Source organism: Zalophus californianus, chromosome 9 (assembly GCF_009762305.2).
Source record: "Zalophus californianus isolate mZalCal1 chromosome 9, mZalCal1.pri.v2, whole genome shotgun sequence".
In the NCBI taxonomy this organism is placed as follows: domain Eukaryota; kingdom Metazoa; phylum Chordata; class Mammalia; order Carnivora; family Otariidae; genus Zalophus; species Zalophus californianus.
The window spans coordinates 57039730-57058631 of record NC_045603.1 but is presented as its reverse complement, the minus strand read 5'-3'; the positions used below and the strand labels follow the sequence as shown (position 1 = coordinate 57058631).

Below are 18902 nucleotides of genomic sequence, written 5' to 3'. Positions count from 1 at the left end.
CTGGTTCCTTTTACCTCTCAGTCCTCTCCCACTAGCCTCTTAAATGCTGGTCTATACCAGGGTTCTTGCTTTCTCTGGAAGGTGCCATCCACTTCTCCAGATTCCATAACAATTACTCAATCTGTATCCCCAGCCCAGACTATTCTGAGCTCTGGGCTCATATGTTCAATTGCCCTCAGGTACCTCAAACACATTCCAAACTGAACTTTTCACCAAACTGCCTCTTTTCATGTCACCACCACCATGTCTCCTCACCTTAGCCAGAAGCCTGGGATTCAGTCTCAAGGTCTCCCTTTCCCTCAAGTCCCACATCCACTAAGAATTTTCCAAACTGACATCAAACTCTACCTTTAGATGTCATTCCCTTCTTTCCATCCCAACAGCCACTGTTTTAGTTCACCACCTCGTCCCTACACTTTTGGAATACTCCAGTCACCCTCCAGAATGATGCCTGAGTGGTTCTCGTAAAAGCGCATTTAATCCATCGAAACCACTTAAGGGATCTACTTCGTAAAGAAATACTTTTGGGTGAGCCTCAGGCGAGAGGTTACTCCCAGAAACTGGGCAAAACCGGAAGGCAGCGACTTTGCAGCAAAAGAGCCGCCGACCTGGGAGTGAATGAGGCCATCCCAGGCCGCTTCCCCATCGCCTCGGGGGCAGGTCCGGGCCCGGCTGACCGCCCGCAGCCCTCAGGGAACGCAGCTTCCGTGCGCCCGCCCCTGCGCCAGGTGAGCCCACCCACCGCGCGGGCGTTGGGGCGGGCGGGCGCCAGGGGGCGGAGCCAGCCCCGCACCGCCATGCTGCGCGCCTGCGGGCCAGCCTCCGGTCACGTGACGGCGGCCCAGGTGAGCACCGCTTCCGGGGTCGGGAGCCTGGTTTGCCGCCGGCTCCGGCTTCCACTCCGTCGGGTGCACGGGAGAGGGAGACTATGGCGTCCTCCTCTGTCCCGCCGGCCACCGTACCGGCGGCGACAGCGACCCCGGGCCCGGGTTTCGGCTTCGCCTCCAAAACCAAGAAGAAGCATTTCGTGCAGCAGAAGGTGAAGGTGTTCCGGGCGGCCGACCCGCTGGTGGGCGTGTTCCTGTGGGGCGTAGCCCACTCGGTGAGACCCGGCGCTAGCCCCCCCAGAAGCCCTGTCCGAACCCCGCTGCTCTGGCTCCTCCGGGCGTCCCTGTTTACAGGCTTCCGCCTCCGGAGTCCCTCGCGCGGCCACTTTCCCCCCGCGGCTGTCCTGGTCCCTGCCCACCAAACCTCAGGTGTTCCCCGGCGTATCTTCTCGCTCTAGACGTTGTTGTTTCTTTCTTGAAATGTAGACTTTGTTTCCCCCTCCGCCCCCTATTCCACCACTCTAGTTCCTCCTTCTCCACCTGAAATCCAGCTTGCTGCCTCCTTCCTGCCAGGTCCAGCCTCAGCCGCAGGCCACGGAGACCGGCCGGGACCCTGCTTCAGCTGGAAGGACATTAGGGGGAGTGGCTGTTCAGGGTCGGGTGGTGGTGAGGTGTCCGGTGAGAGTTTGTGTGTGGAAGGGGAGCAGGGAAGGCAGCTGAATGAGGGGGATGGTTCACTTTCCTTTCTAGCTGCTGTCCTTGATTTTGGAACCTTGGCTTTGGGGGAAAGCTCCAGGCTTTCCTGGACTTTCTAATCCTGCTTGTCTCTTCCTTTCCCTTCCAGAGGTACAGCATTTCAGAGAAGCTACCCACCTTGAGCCCCATTAAGCCTTATGTATGGTATATGCCTTTGGTCTTAACTGCATCCCCATTGCTGGCTGGAGTGATGGTGTTTGGTGTAAGTGGGGGGCTCATCTTTGACCAAAGAGATGGCGCCACAGCTCTGGTCCTGGGGACACTATGATGGTTAACTTTAGAAACAGGTAGAGGGGTATGGCCTGGGAATCAGGAGGAGGCCACAGAGGCCAGTGCATCTATTTTCCTTCACTCAGGTGAAGGAAGCACAGCTATTGCTCCTCCTCCCTCAGATTTGAAGTGGGAGGGACGTAGTGACCTTGGATGTAACAGGCAGTACTTTATAAATCAATTTCCTCAAGTCGTTATAGTCACGGCAGGGTTGCAGAGATGGACGAGGGTGAGGAAGAATACAATTTTTTGTCCCCTTCTTAATTTGTGGTTTAGAATGTCGTTGGGTGTCTGTATTTGTATCTGTGGTTCTGTGGACCGCTCCCAGAGTATCTATGCTAAGGCACTTGGTATAGGCAAAGCTGATGGAGGTAGAGCTGCCTCTCATGTGTACTTTCCAGGTGACCCATCCATCCCTTTGGGAAGCTGAACAGGGAGGATTTTTCTTTGGTAAGGGTTGAGGGAGTTACACATGAGAGCTGCCTCAGTTCCCCTAGGTATATATACTTTAGCTCCAACACCCCACTGTGCAGCCAACCCACATTTACTTCAAGTGTCTAGAATGGAGAATTCCTTGAACATATGTCTTAGTGATGATTCAGCCAGCTTGACAGCAGGTGGCGAGGAGGGGGCATGAAGAACTATAGCTGAATTTTAGGCTGGGAATCTCAAGTGGCTTTTTTTTTTTCCTGGAAGAATATGTTCTGTCCTCCTTTTCTACTGAGAATGAGAGGAGCAGTTTCACTGCAATCTGTGGGATTTAGGTTAGACTGCACTTCATAACCTCTGTTGAATGATCAAGTAAAGGTAGGCAAGACACCCATTTATTCAGTTAAGAAACACCTCAGGACCCCTTGTGCCAAACATGCTAGCTAGGCACCTGAGAGACACAAGACAGCTACAACTGGTCCTTGCCCTCGAAGAGCTCACAGTGTAGGTGGGGAACTTATATAAACTACGCATTAGAGTCATAGGGTTAAGTGCTCTATTAAAGGTGGGTGAGTGGTACTGTGACAACACTGGGATTTCTTTGTACAGGAACTCCCTTTCCACCCAGAATTAGCAGATGGCTGATTCTGGGGGCCAAGGAGAGTTGGTGTTGCTTGCATCCTTTGGGTAGTGGGTTGGCTTGACTTTAGGAACAGACAGCTAATGAGCTCATATCCTCTGCCTACCTGCATGCATTCCCTCTGAAATCAGCTGCTCTTCTTTTACTTTACACCCAGGCAGTGGGGACCTACTAGAGAGACCTGGGTCAGGTTGGTCTGGAAGGCCTGGTCCTGTTTGTAAGGAGATGCCTCCTGCAGGATGTGGACATCTCATTCTTGTTGCTGTGGACTCCTCAGAGTCCCCTTAACTCTCTTGTCTACTTCAGAAAAAAAAAAAAGCCTTTTGTTTTGTTTTTAATGGAGCATAGAAGTGTTTGTCTTGAGTGTTTTGAGTCTGCTGAAGGTATTTTTTTTCTTTAGAACTTCTTACAGCTTTAAAAATAACCCTGAGCTGCTCACAGAGTTTGCCTAATATAAAATGGTGCGAGCATGCGGTTCCCCGGGGGTGGAGTGTGAGGGGCTGTGTGTGGGGGCTGCTTACTGCAGTCCTTGTTGGGAGCAAAAGAGGTTGGATGCTTTCTCTCACCTCTGGCAAGTAGATGTGTAACTAGCGTTCTTAAAGGAACGAGGTTTGAGTTGCCCTTTTCTGACTCTTGCCCAGACACAGTGTAGAAGTAGCTTTCCACACCACTCCTCACTGGCTGCCTGTTCTTGTTTTGGCTTATCAGATCAATGAGCTCAGCCAGGTGCCTCCCCCCGTGATGCTGCTGCCAGACGACTTTAAGGCTAGCTCCAAGATCAAGGTCAACAATCACCTTTTCCACAGGTATGTGGAGATCCCTGCTCTTCTCCTGTGAACCTTCCTAGAAGAAAATAATACATAATTTTAAGAGTTAAGATTCAGTGAATTGAAGGTTTTAGATTTGGAAGGCAATTTACAAGCTCTGTGTTCTAACCCTCTTCCCAGTGCAGAAATTCAGTATTGTGCAAAGAAACCATTAAAATAACTTCCAGTGTTCTCTATACCCTTATATATTTGTAATAGTTTGTTTCTCATCTATCCTGGCAATACCACAGAGTAAATACATTTAGATGCCCTTACCATCAGCTTCTGATAGAGACTCTCTGAAAGAAATATCTGAGTTTCCTAGGTGCTTCTGGTATCAGAAGATGCCATTCCAAACAGTGGCACCTGTTGCTGATTTTAGTATGTCTCGAACTTGTGTGAGATTTTGGAAATGCTGCTGTTTAAACAGGCATTAAATCCTGGTTCTACTTAAGCTACTTACCAGCTCTGTGTTTGAAGCAGGTCACTCAACCACCCTGAGCCCCAGTCTCCCCTTCTATAAAATGGGAATAATATACATTTAACGGACTTTACAAGAGTTTTATGAGAATCAAATAAGGTAAATGTGCGAAGGTGCTCTATAAATGGTCAAGCTCTATATAAATGTAGGGTAATACTGTTACTTTGTTTTCTTACCTTGAAAACCCCTATTTCAGAGAAAATCTGCCTAGTCATTTCAAGTTCAAGGAGTATTGCCCCCAGGTCTTCAGGAACCTCCGTGATCGATTTGGCATTGACGACCAAGATTACCTGGTGAGAGTCCTTTTTGGGTGAGAGGGGTCCTTTCTCCCTGACAACCAGGGAATCCTTGGGCCAGTCATGTTGGGAGAAATGGGAGCTTTGGCAAGTCTGATTCTTTATCTGTTTGTGGTCATGGGCATCTTCAAAAATCTGATGAAAGCCATTAACCCTGTCCTTGGGGAAACATGTAGCTACATTAAAATTTTTGCTTTCACTTTCATTCAGTCCAGATGAAGAATCCCTGCTCAACCTTTCATGCAAGGGTTTTATCCACTTTCAGACACAGTCACTTGACTATTGTCCTACGACTTGCATCTTCATACAAAGAGGAAAAGAGCCTCTCGCCTGTGTTCCTAGGTATCCCTCACCCGAAGTCCCCCGAGTGAAAGTGAAGGCAGCGACGGTCGCTTCCTTATCTCCTACGATCGAACTCTGGTCATCAAAGAAGTATCCAGTGAGGACATTGCTGATATGCATAGCAACCTCTCCAACTACCACCAGGTCAGGCGGCTCTCCAGCTTCACTCTTGCCCTCTCCTCTCTATTCATAGCTTAGCTGCTAGAGTACATGGAAACTTCCTATCTCTTCTCCTCCCTACAACCCATTTTGCTGCCCAAGAAGCACTTGACATCATGTTTTTGAAAACTAGGAATTTCAGAAAAAGCCTCTGCGTACCTCTTTATGTCTGACCAAATAGGAGAAGTTAGACATGATCCTTCTATTTTGGTATTTACAATCTGGAACTGCTGTGGATTGATACATAAAGGCCACTTGAAGAGCAAAGTATGAACTATAGACTGAGCCAGAATTAGGTGAAGTGTTAACACCAAATACACTGTCAGGAACAAATGCAGTTTTGAGGAGAAAATCAGGATAAGTGCATAGTTGGGGATAAACTGGAGGGGAGAAGCCATGATCATATCCAGTCCTAAGTGGGATTAGGGAGGCTATTCTGTCTGATCAGATTAACTTGGAATGTGGAGTTTCTGGAATATTTTGGTGAGAAAAATATGGCCTGAATATCTTCCTACTGAAAAAAATCTCTCTCCAAGGTCAACAATCAAGGAATAAATGAAAGACTCAAAAAGTGATTGGTTTATTCAACAAACACTGAATGTCCATTATCAGTGGGCCCTCCATTAGGCAGCAGAGAAAGAGGTGGGTGAGGAAGAGGCTCTGGAGGATCTCTTGGTCTAATGGCAGTGGGTAGGAGAGCAGCATTAGCACATAGTGGAGGGTGTGCAGTAGCAGAGGCATGGATGGAGTGCTGTGGGGGTGCAGAGGAGGAGCACCCTGACTTACCTGGGGAAAGAGAGAGGGGGCACTGGGAGCTTCAAGGAGAGTTAGAGTATCGTAGGAGTTGATGCTTGAAAGACTAGTATGGACTCCTTAGACAAGGTGGAAGAAAGCATTCTAGGCAAAGGAAAACTTGGAAAGGCACAGAGCTGTGAGAGAGGTATGTTATTTAGAAATAGCCCCGTGACTGCATTTTCGAGATTGGGCTGGACTACTGGGAGTGAAGAGTGAGCAGGTTGGAGGGAATGAGAACAGTCCCGGTGAGCAAGGACCAAGGCTGGAGGAGCCCTAGTGGCCGAGATGCAGAGGAAGACCTGTGGGAGACTTGTGCGAATTGAGGGCAGGGCGCCTCCAGATTCCTGCTTCGGGATAACTGGGTGTCCATTCACGAACATTTGGGAAGCGGAAAAAGAAACTGGTTTTGGAGAGAAGGCAGTTCTTTTTTTTTAAGATTTTATTTATGTTTATTTGACAGAGCGACAGTGAGAGAGGGAACACAAGCAGGGGGAGTGGGAGAGGGAGAAGCAGGCTTCCCACAGAGCAGGGAGTCCGATGCGGGGCTCGATCCCAGGATCCAGGGATCATGACCTGAGCCAGAGGCAAACGCTTAACGACTGAGCCACCCAGGTGCCCCAAGAAGGCAGTTTTGATTTACACATGTTGAATATGGGGTTTCTACCGTTCCTCCAGATATAGATGTCCCATAAGTGGTTGGGGAATGGAGTTCAGGCAAGTAGAAGTGTAGATTTGAGAGTCACAGGTGAATAGATGGTGATTAAAACCAGAAATATAGACTAGATTATTGATGGGAAGTGTGTGGAGAAGAAATGAGAAGAAGCAAGGAGAGGGGAGAGCCCATAAAGGAGACTGAGTTGCTGATGCCCTCCTTTGTTCTACGTGGGATTTGAGAAGACAGGGGAGAAGAATCGGAAGAGTGGAATAGTGTGGCTCAGGGTGCAGAGAGTTCTAGGGAGAGACTGGTCGAGAGTATCAAGTGCCCCCTAGTTGAAATACAACAATAACTACAATGAATATCCATTGGATTTGGCAACTGAGGGATTTGAGGAAGGGAGAAGTAGATTTCAGAGGAAAAGTAAGAGTATGAATCTGATTTCACTGGGTTTGAGGTATGAATGAGAGGAAGTGGATTGACCACTTTTCTGAGAAGGCTGGCTCTGAAGACAAATAGGCGGCAATACTGAGAGAGACCGTTGCATTGAAAGAGGAATCGTTTTTTGTTTTGTTTTGTTTTTTAAAATTTTGTTTATTTATTTATTTTTAGATTTTATTTATTTATTTGACAGAGAGGGACACAGCGAGAGAGGGAACACAAGCAGGGGGAGTGGGAGAGGGAGAAGCAGGCTTCCCTCTGAGCAGGGAGCCCGATGTGGGGCTCGATCCCAGGACCCTGGGATCATGACCTGAGCCGAAGGCAGACGCTTAACGACTAAGCCACCCAGGTGCCCCAAAAGAGGAATCGTTTTTTAAGAATCCAGATTATAAGCCATCATGTAAGCATTTTTACTACAGGAATCTAGCCCACCAGGAAACATTAGTCTAGGTAAAATCATTTCATTGGTAAGCAGATGTAATTTCTAATCCTGGTTCTGTGACCACTCGTACTTAAAGAGGGTCTAGGGGCACCTGGGGGGCTCAGTCAGTTGAGTGGCCGACTCTTGATTTCAGCTCAGGTCATGATCTCAGGGTCTTGGGATTGAGCCGGGCTCCAAGCTCAGCAAGGAGTCTGCTTGTCTCTCTCCCTTTGTGCCCCCCTTCTGCTTGTGCTCCCCCAAATAAATAAAATCTTTAAAATTAAGAGACATTATACAAATGGAATAAATCAGAGATGAGGGTTCAGAAACTGCATGGGTAATCACAGGCCTCTTTAACAAGTCCCCACCACTTTTTTTTTTTTTTAATTTATTGATGTGCGAGAGAGAGAGAGAACAAGAACGCAGAGATGTGTTTGTAGGGGGGCAGAGAGGGAGGGAGAGGAAGAGGGAAAGAATCCCAAGAGGATTCTACGCTCTGCGGGGCTTGATCTCACAACCCTGAGATCATGACCTGAGTGGAAACCAAGAGTCAGATGCTCAACCGACTGAGCCACCCAGGTGCCCTCCTCCCCCCCCCCTCCACTTTTGACCGGGTAACCTCTCTACTTGAAGTTGTCTCCCCTACCCTGGAATGGTGGTATTTGCATTCCCATCCCTGGGCTGTTCGTGCATTTACTTCTCAGCTTCTCCCCATTCCTTCCTCCCTCTTACCTCAGTACATTGTGAAGTGCCATGGGAGCACACTGCTGCCCCAGTTCCTGGGGATGTACCGGGTCAGCGTGGACAATGAAGACAGCTACATGCTTGTGATGCGTAACATGTTTAGCCACCGTCTTCCTGTGCACAGGAAGTATGACCTCAAGGTAAGGAAAGGATAGTTAGGGCTGAGGGAGAGGTTCCTGATGGCCTGAGAGTGGGGAAGGGCCTGGGAGGGCACTTAGAGGGTTCATTTCAAAGGAAAGAAGACTATGGGTTTGAGTACTCATCTTAGGAGCTGGATCCTAACTATTCTTTTAATCACTTCTGCTGACTTGGTCTTTGGGTCTCTCCACAGGGCTCCCTAGTATCCCGAGAAGCCAGCGATAAGGAAAAGGTGATACTGATATTAGGTGATAGGGTGAGGGATGAGGGAGGGCAGACAAAGGGATCTCCTTAGGATAGAGGTAGGGGTCATCAGCTATTTATTCTTATCTTAAACCACCAAAAGGAAGAGAGGTGTGAGCTGGTGCCGACCCAGGGATTAAATGTTTGGAATGGGCAGCGGGAGCAGCTGCTGTCTCACTGGCCTGGGCTATCCCATGTGGAAGGTTTGGTGAAGGATGGAGATGATGAACTTTAAGAGCGAAATGCTTACCCTCTACCTCCCACTCTGGGTTCTTGTAGTCAAGCAGCTCTTTTTGCTTAAGAAGAAAGAAAAGTCAGCTTGAGGGGTGTTGACTGAAAACTGTCAGCAGAGGTAGTGGGATGTGATTTGGGGTACCACTGCAGTGACTGAGTTTGGAGAAGCCGCTAGAGCTGAGAACGGCCTCTGGGGCGGCGTGGCAGTGTGGAGTCGGAGACGGGCTGTAGGATCTCTCTCCCCTCAAAGCCACTGAGTTAGACATAGGGCCCCAGATAGAGCATTGTTCTCTGAGACCTTGGGGGAAGGGATATATTCCTAAGATGTCCCATTACTTTCAGGTTAAAGAACTACCCACCCTTAAGGATATGGATTTTCTCAACAAGAACCAGAAGGTTTATATTGGTGAAGAGGAGAAGAAAGTATTCCTAGAGAAGCTAAAGAGAGATGTGGAGGTGATGATCGGTGTGCTTGGGAAATGGCTGTTTCCTGTTGCTCCCCATTCCCAGTCTGAGGGAACTGCTCCCCTTCCCTTCATTCTTTGGGATCTCTGCATGTAGGGGAGTTGGGTATGGGACATGAAAAACCCTCAGAGGTGATGCATGGAGGGGGTGGCTAGAATCAGCCAAAAGGATGACCTCAGATACCAGGACATTGATGTACTAAAGGGCAGTGGTATCCTTCCAACCCTCAATTTTCATCCTTCCTTTCCCCAGGAGGGCCCCAGAAACTCAGGAGTGGAGGTATAGGGGTGGTACCTGGGAATGGGGAAGGAGATCTGAGGTAATCTGATTTGTCAGTGGGGTCTCAGTTCCTAGTGCAGCTGAAGATCATGGACTACAGCCTTCTGCTGGGCATCCACGACATCATTCGGGGCTCTGACCCAGAGGAGGAGGGGCCTGTGCGGGAGGAGGAGTCAGAGGGGGATGGGGACTGTGGCCTGACAGGACCACCCGCTCTGGTGGGCTCCTATGGCACCTCCCCTGAGGGTATCGGCGGCTACATCCATTCTCATCGGCCCCTGGGCCCTGGAGAGTTTGAGTCCTTCATTGACGTCTACGCCATCCGGAGTGCTGAGGGTGAGAAAGATCCTGGAAATATTAAGGGTGTTGGCGGTGGGGGGCCGGGGAGGGGGGGAGGAGGGGTTGGCCTTGGGGGACTGAGACCAGGGTGGTGGGAGAGAGGCTGGTTAGCTTTTCAAAACAGATCTGACTGGTTCTTGGGGAGAGGGAATTGGGACTATACTTGCTCTTCATTGCTGGTTTCTTTCCTCAGGGGCCCCCCAGAAGGAGGTGTATTTCATGGGTCTCATCGACATCCTGACACAGTATGATGCCAAGAAGAAAGCAGCTCATGCAGCCAAAACTGTCAAGCATGGGGTAAGGGTTCCGCAAAGCCTTTCCTTTCCTGTCTTTTGACTCTTTGGGAACAGGGGGCCATTTGTGCCAGAGCAATGGGGTGGCAAAAGGACAGAGGGTTGGGGATGGAAGTGGTGTGGAGTGGAATGGAGGGTGGAGAGTGGGGAAGGGTGGGTGGGTGGCCTGACACTGTGTTCCATACCTCCTCTCACAGGCTGGGGCAGAGATCTCTACTGTCCATCCTGAGCAGTATGCTAAGCGATTCCTGGATTTCATTACCAACATCTTTGCCTAAGAGACTGCCTGACTCCATGCTGACTGCTGCTTTATCTTCAAGGTGGCAGGGTTCTGAGAGGCTTAGGGGAATTGTGGATATGCTGATCACTACTTCTTCTTTTCCTCCTTTGTTAAATTCCAGCTACAGGCTCCTTCCATCCAGATAACTCCATCTTGTTGAGTAAACTCTTCCTGACCCTCAGAAATACATTGTCCTATCTCCCCCTGTCCAGTTTTCTTCCTTTTCTCCCTCCCCTCCAACCATTCTGCTTGCTTCATTAGAGTGTTACTATTGACTCACTCCCAAGTGCCTTGATCTTTGTAAATGTCCTGTTGTTTCTAGAACATAGGACGAGATGGGGGAAGGGGGTTACTTGCCACCTTCAGGACCTGACTGGACAGATGGACCTGGCTCAAGCAACTACTCTGGATGCACTTTGCTGTGTGGGATGAACTAAGAGTGTCTGTATTTTGCTGATAACTTTATAGAACTCACTGTGGCATGCTTCCTTCCCAGTAGGCCCTGGGATGGAGGACTTTCAAGATACTACAGTTGTGGGTGCTGGCATGCACACATGTGATGGGATATGGCCCATCTTACTAATGGGGTGGGGAGTGGCGAGCCGGCTGGCACCTCACAGAGGTGGGACCCACGAGGACGCTTGAAATTATGCAGGGAACTGGAAAAGGTGTCTGTCAAGAATTGATTCCTCTCCAGTCTCTTCCCTCACCCTACTTCCAACCTCCACCCCTGTACTTCTGGGTACAAGAGCCCAGAGATGGCCAAAGTGTTCAAGCCTGGGTGAAGACATTGGACTGTTATTGCTCTTCACCAGGACCTCACACCCCTCCTGGGGCTGGAACCCTTCAGTGGGGGGGTGTGGGCAGTTTTGGAGGCTGGGATGATGGGCCAGGGTAAAAGGTTCATTCCCAGTGCTAAATTTCCTCTCTTCATGTCTAGCCATTCCTGAGGTTTTATTCCCAGCAGAAGGGAATATCTCCACCTGGGTCAATCCTGGTCATTTCAAGAGGATGAAGGACTCAAGTGTGGGATCCTCCTCTACTCCTTGGAGGTGTGCACCTAGCATACTTCCTTCTCAGTCCCTTCTCAAATCCTTTCTCCAGTTGGATTTGTTATTCTGTTCTTTTCTGTCTCATACTGCTACTGTGTCTCCCAAGGGACAGATGGACTTCTTTGTCATCTTCACTCTCTACCCCAAGAGAGGAGTCAGAGCCAGAACTCAAATCACCCAACCCCCTCCAAAGAGTTGAAATGACATGGGATAGTCTCAGAATGTAGAGGACTCTGATGACCCAGATAGTGTCCTCCCCACCCCCTGATGCCTTTGGGGCTAAGGCAACCTTTCTTGCTACTCTCCACTTGATCCCCTTTATGGCTTCCATGCTTTTTCTTAACATAAAGATGGGCACTAATAACTGGCCTGTGGGGGTGCAAGTGTTCTTTGCACTGTATATAGCTGGGCTGATTTGTCTTACAAGAAGTCATACAGTCATAAAGGAGAATTCCTCTCTCCCCTCCATCTTCTCCAAAGGAAGTAACAAGAGGAATCCACAGTTAAGGATTAGAGCCCCTATAATATCTTCCCCATCAGGGGCCCGCTGATCTTTTTCATTCCAGCCGTCTACCTTTCCCCTGTTGAATGCAATAAAACTCCATGACACCAGCAGCTGTCGCTCTTTAGAAATTGGTTTTCTGACCATGTGGCTGATGTATCATAAGCAGTATGGTCTTCATTTTGTTGCTTCTGTTTTTCATCTTTTTTGTTTCATTAATTAATAAAAAAGATCTTGTGTATTTACTCCCATTACTGTCACTATATAGGAAATAAACTATTGAATCCATATTCCTTCATAGACATGCCTTCCCCCACCCCCTTTCTGAGGAACCCTGTGCTTAGGGGTGTGGAAACCAGATGAAGAATTCTGATCTTTAAGATGTTGGGCCCCTAACTAAGAATGTGGGTTTCTAGATCGATAGCTGTGAACTTTTAAAAGGTTGTGAGGGGTGTGCATGGGAATGGAAAACTTACTCTCCGCCTTTGTGGGAGTTCAGCTATAGGGGGGCCAGGGAGAACAGCTGATGTGGCACTCCCTCTTCCCCCAGGGTTCTGGGCTTGATCACACACTCATTCCTGTAAAGGTGAGTGAGCCTCTCAGAGCACACTGGCAGGGGCTAAAAGAAGGAACTGGGTGTTTCCCCAGGCTTCCTGGGAAAGATGTCCTCTGTCTGGAGAGCGGGAAGAGTACAGCAGGGTCCTGGGAAAGTGAAGAAAGGGACCAGTCCTCCAGCCCAGAGGGAGGGAGTGAAGAAAGGGGTGGATAAATAGAAGTTGTTGCCAGTCTGGGAGATCCAGTACTGTTTGGCCGAGGAGGTCTTTTGGCTGGTGGAAAAACCTGGCTTGATGTGGCCCCAGGGAAGTGAATTGGACTGGGGGCGGAGATTGCTCTGATGTGGGAAGCAGAACAGAGCAGAGCTGTTTTTCCTTTGAGATGTTTTAACTCTATTTGAACCGTAGACTTGACACCCCCAGCCCCCACCCCAAGGCAGTTTTTAAAAAGATGTATTCACTTCCCGTTCTGCACTAGCCTCAGTATCCCTGTTTGTGGAAACAAAAGTCAGAGGCACTTACCAACACCCATCCGGAAGCAGGTTATGGGGGTCACAGAAGGTAACAATCTAGGAAAAGGCAAGCGAGGAGGGAAGGGATTGAAATAGTTTAGTCTTGGGGTTTATTTTTTAGAACCAGTGCTTTTCTTACTATGACTCTTCTTCCCATCCCAAATTATTCCTCAAAGTCCCTTCTAGCAATAGCATAAGAATCTCAGAAAAATTGCCCCCTTCCCCACCTACCTAAGCCGACACTCCTCGCCCACCCATCTGTCACCAGCCTGCAGAAGCTGCCACGCAGCTGGCTGGAAAAGCAAAGGGAGAGGGCTCCCCCCACCCCCGGGAGGGGGAAGCGAGAAGGGTGGCGTCTCTAAGAGATTTAACCTCCTACCCTCGGTTCCACACGCCACCCCCTCCCTCCAAAGACTGGGACGGCGCCTCCATTTTTGTTTTGGGGCGGAAGGGCAGGGGCTCGTGGATGGAAGGGGGTCAAAGGAAACGGTGATTATCACCTGTACGGGGGAAGCGGGTGCCGTCCTCCCTCCTACCCTTCCAGTCTGCACCCCCTCTGCAAACTCCCCCCCACCTTCTCGGGGTCTCCCCCCCCCTTGTTGCTAAGGCCCAGACCGTCATCCCAGCAACAGCCTCAGTCATGTGACCGGCAATGGCGGCGCTGACGGGAGGTAGGTGAGCCCGGCGCCCCCCACACCCACCGCGCGCCCCCCGGACCCCGCTCGCAACCCCCGCGCGCCCTACCTGCCCCCCCTGCGCCCCCTCCTCTGCCTCCTTACCCGCGCGCGGCGCCGGGGGCCCCCTCCACGCCTGGCCGATCCTCTTCCTATCATCCTCCAGCCTTGGCCTCCATTTGGGGGTTCTGGGGAACCGCGATCGGGCCGACATGCACCCCCACCCAGTAGTGGGGCTCTGGGGGCTCCGGCGAGAGGGGGACGTGGGGATTGGTCCTGGATCTTGCAGGAGGTCATGGGGGAGGGGTGGGGCTGCCTCAGTTGGTGCCCCCAGGGACCCTCGCCCTTCCCCCGCTGCCCCTGTCTGGCCTCCGTCTGGAGGGAGGGACTGGCCCTGTGTCCGGCCTGGGTTGCCCCAGAGGAATCAGAGACCCAACATAAGCTATGGCCCCGCCTCCCTTTTCTGTGCCAGCAGGACTTGGAGCTAAGGACATCTAGGTCCTGGGTTCCCTCTGATGGAGAGGGGGGTGTTCCACCTTGGATAGACAGAATGAGCTGAGGTTCTAGGATTTCAGTTTCACTTTCTGAATCTCGAGGTGCATCTGGTCTTGAGGGGACTATGATGGAGGCACAGACAGAGAGCCGCTCCCCTTTGGATCAGTCAAGGAATTGAGGTCACACTAATGGCCCCTCTTTCTATTTGAGCTACATTTGGAGGTGTTGTAGGGACAGCTCTGTAGCTGAACATGGTAAGACTCAGGGGAAACCTAAGTCTCCTCCAGCTGAGCCTCGGCTGAGCCCCACCCCTCCCTAAATGCAGACTGGGTTGCTGACAGGCTTACTGCTCCAGTGCGGGGCGGGGCGGGGGGGAGTGTTTAAAAGGTGACAGTAAGAACTTTGTTATTTAGGGACTGTTGCCACTTTGTTGGCATTCCAAACAGACTTCAGCAGAAGGGACTGGGTTAGCTCTCAAAGAAGGCTCCCTAGCGATAGGGACTGAATTATTTGGGAATACGGGGCAGGGTGAGGAGTTGGGGAGCATAGGAAATATTCTTACCCATGTGATCTGAGGGAGATGGCAAGAAAGACCTCCATCTGTGTGGGCTTTTCCCTTCCTGACTTCTCTTATCTGTGCCCTAGGCTTTCTTGAGAGCCTCAGAGCTGGGGAAGAAAAGAGGAAAGTTAGCATGTTGAAGTTCCATCTTTAGCAACTTGGGAGAGGCTGGGGATGCAGTTCTGCAGAAGAGGAGAGGAAATGGAAGAGGAGTTTTTGTGTGGTTTCTGGGCTGCTGGTGGAGTGGGGTGAGGGGGGTGTGGTAACATTTGTCATCATAACCCTTTACTCTCTACTCTCCCCCTTCCCCCTAGTCCTGGTCAGCTGAGTGTGGAAATAGAGGGATTTCTGCTGCTCTCATTGTCCATGGGCTTCCCAGGTATCTGCCTCCCAAGGGAAACTCAGCTTCGCCTTTAAATTGGTTTCCTCCATTCCATGTGCCAAGTAATCCCATTCCCAGTGACTTACACCCAGGTTCCCAGTCTTCTGTTACACGGGCTGCTGTGTTGGCGCATGTGGGAAGGGGGTACGGGGTTTCTCACTTTCCTTCCTTTTCCTTTCCACCCACCAGGTCACACAACCTACAAGTAGGGAGCAGGGACAGCGAGAGAGAGCCTGCATGCCAATTCTAAGCTCTTCAGGATCAAAGTGAGCACAAAGTCTCCCTCCCCTTTAAAGAAGCCAGTTTTCACCCAGAGGGAGGAGGGTGAGATTGTTTCTGTGATCTTGGGAGGAGTATAAAGAGAACCAAGACTGTGCTTAGCTCAGATGATGATAATAAAAGTAGAGAAACTTTCTTGCTCTTCAGTGGGTGCTGGGGTTTGAAAGATAAGAGGAGACAGAAAATGAACTTGGGGGAGGAGTTGGGGGTTGGACTTTGAGATAGTAGAGGCAATATAGGGTTGGAGAGGAACCTGAAGTAGGAGGCACTGATTTTGTCAAACGGGGACCCCCCACCCTGAGTCCCTTTCACCCTGGGGGCAGTGTCGTTCGTCCTGTCCAGAATGGCAGCCTGTGGAGGCACCTGCAAGAACAAAGTGACTGTCTCCAAGCCTGTGTGGGACTTCCTGAGCAAGGAGACCCCAGCCCGGCTGGCCCGGCTTCGGGAGGAGCACCGTGTGTCCATCCTCATAGATGGCGAGACTTCTGACATCTATGTCCTCCAGCTTTCCCCACAGGGCCCTCCCCCGGCCCCTCCCAATGGGCTCTACCTGGCCCGGAAGGCTCTCAAGGGGCTGCTAAAAGAGGCTGAGAAAGAGCTGAAGAAAGCTCAGAGGCAGGGCGAGCTTATGGGCTGCCTGGCTTTGGGGGGTGGCGGGGAGCACCCTGAGCTACACCGTCCAGGGCCCCCCCCTCCCCCTTTGCGAGCAGCCCCGCTTCTGCCCCCAGGGGCTCGGGGGCTCCCTCCTCCTCCCCCTCCCCTCCCCCCTCCCCTTCCTCCCCGCCTTCGGGAGGAGGCCGAAGAACAGGAGAGCACCTGCCCCATCTGTCTGGGGGAGATCCAGAACGCCAAGACATTGGAGAAGTGCCGGCACTCATTCTGCGAGGGCTGCATCACCCGGGCCCTGCAGGTGAAAAAGGCCTGTCCCATGTGTGGCCGCTTCTATGGGCAGCTGGTGGGCAACCAGCCCCAGAATGGGCGGATGCTCGTCTCTAAGGACGCCACACTCTTACTGCCCAGCTATGAGAAGTATGGCACCATCGTCATCCAGTACGTCTTCCCGCCCGGTGTCCAGGGGGTAAGAAGACCTATGGCCTGCCTTTGCCCTTTGGTTTTCCCCATTTTGGTTTTCCCCAAGCGTGTTCTCTGACCTAGGAAAACTGGTGGAGGGGAGTGTATTTGTTAGATGTGATGTAGTCTTGCTGTCTCCCAGTATGCCTTCCCACTCAGTGCCCCGGAGCTAGGAGGTCCCCTTCAGGCCCAGCTTTTCTGTCCCACGACCCCTCTTCTCTTCTGCACACATGAAAATCAGGTATGAGAGAAAGGAATTGAATACTATTTCCTTGATGAACTTGGATGTCGACACCTATTCTTGGCAGGGGTGAATTCTGTGGAGATGGTGGCTCAGGTGCAGGCGGGCGCAGCAGGAAGGGGGCTGACCCTCCTCACAGGGCACTGAGTATTACTTTGTTCCCAATTGATGAGACAGTGGAAGGTTAAAACAGGAGCGGTCAGGAGCCTAGAGGTCTCTTCCTGCTTGACCAAGCAAGAGTAATTCTCAGTCCTGGTTTGCAGAGGGCCGGCGCAGCTCTGAAGAAGAGTAATGGGCAAATGGAACAGGTCAGGCAGGCAAAGAAGCTTGGGAGCGTTCTCAGGTGGAGAAGGGAAGGCTGAAAGATAGTTTATTCTCAGTCTTCACATTTCTGCTGAGTTATCTGGTGAGTAAGGACTGGCTACTTCCCATCACTTTTGAGAATCCACTCGTCGCTGAACTGAGACTTTGAGGGATCCAGGCAGCAGAAAGAACTTCTTTAATAGTAAGGATTTTGTCCAAAAACAGGCTCCTGCTGTCCAAACCTTTCAAGGAAGTCTCTCCTTCCTTGAAAGGCTGTCAGCCTGTTGCTGCCCTGTCAGCATTAGCTGGGGGTGCACAGACAGCCGGCCAGGATGACCCTCTGGTGGCATGGTGGGCCTTCAGACGCCCAGCTGCTCACTGTCCTGTCTGCCTCCCCTCCCTCCCAGGCTGAACACCCAAACCCAGGAGTTCGCTATCCTGGCACCACCCGGGTGGCCTACCTCCCGGACTGCCCTGAGGGCAACAAGGTGCTGACCCTGTTCCGCAAGGCATTTGACCAGCGACTCACCTTCACTATCGGCACGTCCATGACCACAGGGAGACCGAATGTCATCACCTGGAACGACATCCACCACAAGACCAGCTGCACAGGGGGACCCCAGCTGTGCGACCCTTCTTCATTTCCTTTCCCTTGGCCCCTCCCCTTCTCTCCATTTCCAGCGAGGGAATGACATTAATCCCCTCTCCTGCTGGGAGCCTCCTAACTGGAGAGGACCACCCCCAACCTATTCAACCATCTCTTCCATGCCAGTTTCTCTACATCCAACCTGGTCCAGTATGCCCAGCTTCACCTACAAAACTAAGCAGAATTGGGCTAAGTTACCTCGGGTTTGGATATCCTTAGGGGAGGTGGGGAGGGGCTGGACTGGGGCACCCAGAATGAGGGTGAACATGAGGCTAATATGAGTAAGCTGCAACAGCTAATCCTGACCTTCATTTCTCTTTGCTCCCAGGTTTGGGTACCCAGACCCCACCTACCTGACCCGGGTGCAAGAAGAGCTGAGAGCCAAGGGTATCACAGATGACTGAAGGCCATCCCCTTTGCCAAGCCCTTGCCTTTCTCCATAGGACCCAGCGGAAGCCTCTGTTCTCCTCTCTCCCTCTGCCCCCCACACCATACGAATAGGGGACCAGTCTGACTGGGGAAGGAGTTCAGAGAGGGAGGGGGCAGTCCCTTCCCCTGTCCCCCCTACAGGCGAGTGCTTCAGTGCAGTGTGAGCCACTCCCTTCTGGCAGAGGGATCTTCCAGGCTCTGCTCCCCTCCTCCCCCTGTACATACTCCCAATCTCCCTACCCCCTCCACTGCCCTTGGCTTTTTCTGGTATGTGCTGTGCTCCAATGACTAAGCTGAGAAAGGACCTGGGTGGGGAAGGAGGTTCTCTTGAGCCCCCTGCCCCCACAAACTGCTCCACTGATGAACTTCGGTGTGGGGGAGGGGGCATGGGGCTGAGGTGAGCCCCCAAGGAGCCGGCCTTGTGTGTTCTTCAGAAACAGTCCCCCTTCTACCTTAACCTTGTCCTTTCTCTCGCGTGTCTCCGTCTCTGTCAGTCTGTCTCCCGCTCTGCCCCCTATAAGGAGCCTCCTTACCCTGTTCTGGAATCGCCGCCAGACTGTAGCTTTTAATTTAATAAAAATAAAGTAAAATATGCAACTCTATGCCACACCCGTTCTGTTCTGTGGACCAGGGTGGGGGTGGGGTGGGGAGCGGAACCTGCTGAGGAGGGGAAGGGGGTGGTGATCGGGGAAATCCCTGTGTGTCTCCCCAGTCTCTGCCTGCAGAGCGCCTGGGGAAAAGGCACGTATTTAGTGGGCTCCTGACGCGTCCACGACGGAATCGGGATTAAGAGGGGTTTGTTTGTTGTTGAACTTCGGTTGTAGAGAAAGCAACAACCCTAGCCCTTTGAGAAGTTTGGCTGGGGTGGGA

At 51.3% G+C, this 18902-nt stretch overlaps 2 protein-coding genes across 11 annotated transcripts; both read left to right on the top strand.

Moving 5' to 3' along the window:
* Positions 1-816: 816 nt before the first annotated feature.
* Positions 817-12177, top strand: PIP4K2C (phosphatidylinositol-5-phosphate 4-kinase type 2 gamma). Its single transcript, XM_027594517.2, has 10 exons — positions 817-1102; positions 3631-3728; positions 4406-4502; positions 4848-4991; positions 8056-8202; positions 8394-8432; positions 9020-9133; positions 9490-9757; positions 9954-10057; positions 10251-12177. The coding sequence occupies exons 1-10, from the start codon at positions 929-931 to the stop codon at positions 10329-10331; spliced, it is 1266 nt and encodes a 421-aa protein (XP_027450318.1). The 5' UTR covers positions 817-928; the 3' UTR covers positions 10332-12177.
* Positions 12178-13332: 1155 nt separating this feature from the next.
* Positions 13333-18634, top strand: DTX3 (deltex E3 ubiquitin ligase 3). 10 transcript variants are annotated; one of them, XM_027593534.2, is made up of 8 exons: positions 13338-13624; positions 14224-14376; positions 14768-14899; positions 14996-15060; positions 15253-15329; positions 15685-16420; positions 17365-17582; positions 17932-18634. In XM_027593534.2, the coding sequence occupies exons 5-8, from the start codon at positions 15301-15303 to the stop codon at positions 18005-18007; spliced, it is 1059 nt and encodes a 352-aa protein (XP_027449335.1). In that variant the 5' UTR covers positions 13338-13624; positions 14224-14376; positions 14768-14899; positions 14996-15060; positions 15253-15300; the 3' UTR covers positions 18008-18634. The 10 variants fall into 10 exon arrangements, 9 of the variants coding, with proteins under 9 accessions (XP_027449335.1, XP_027449336.1, XP_027449334.1 ...); XM_027593535.2 differs by lacking the exon at positions 14224-14376; XM_027593533.2 differs by lacking the exon at positions 14768-14899 and having other exon boundaries at positions 14333-14376.
* The last annotated feature ends 268 nt before the right edge of the window (positions 18635-18902 follow it).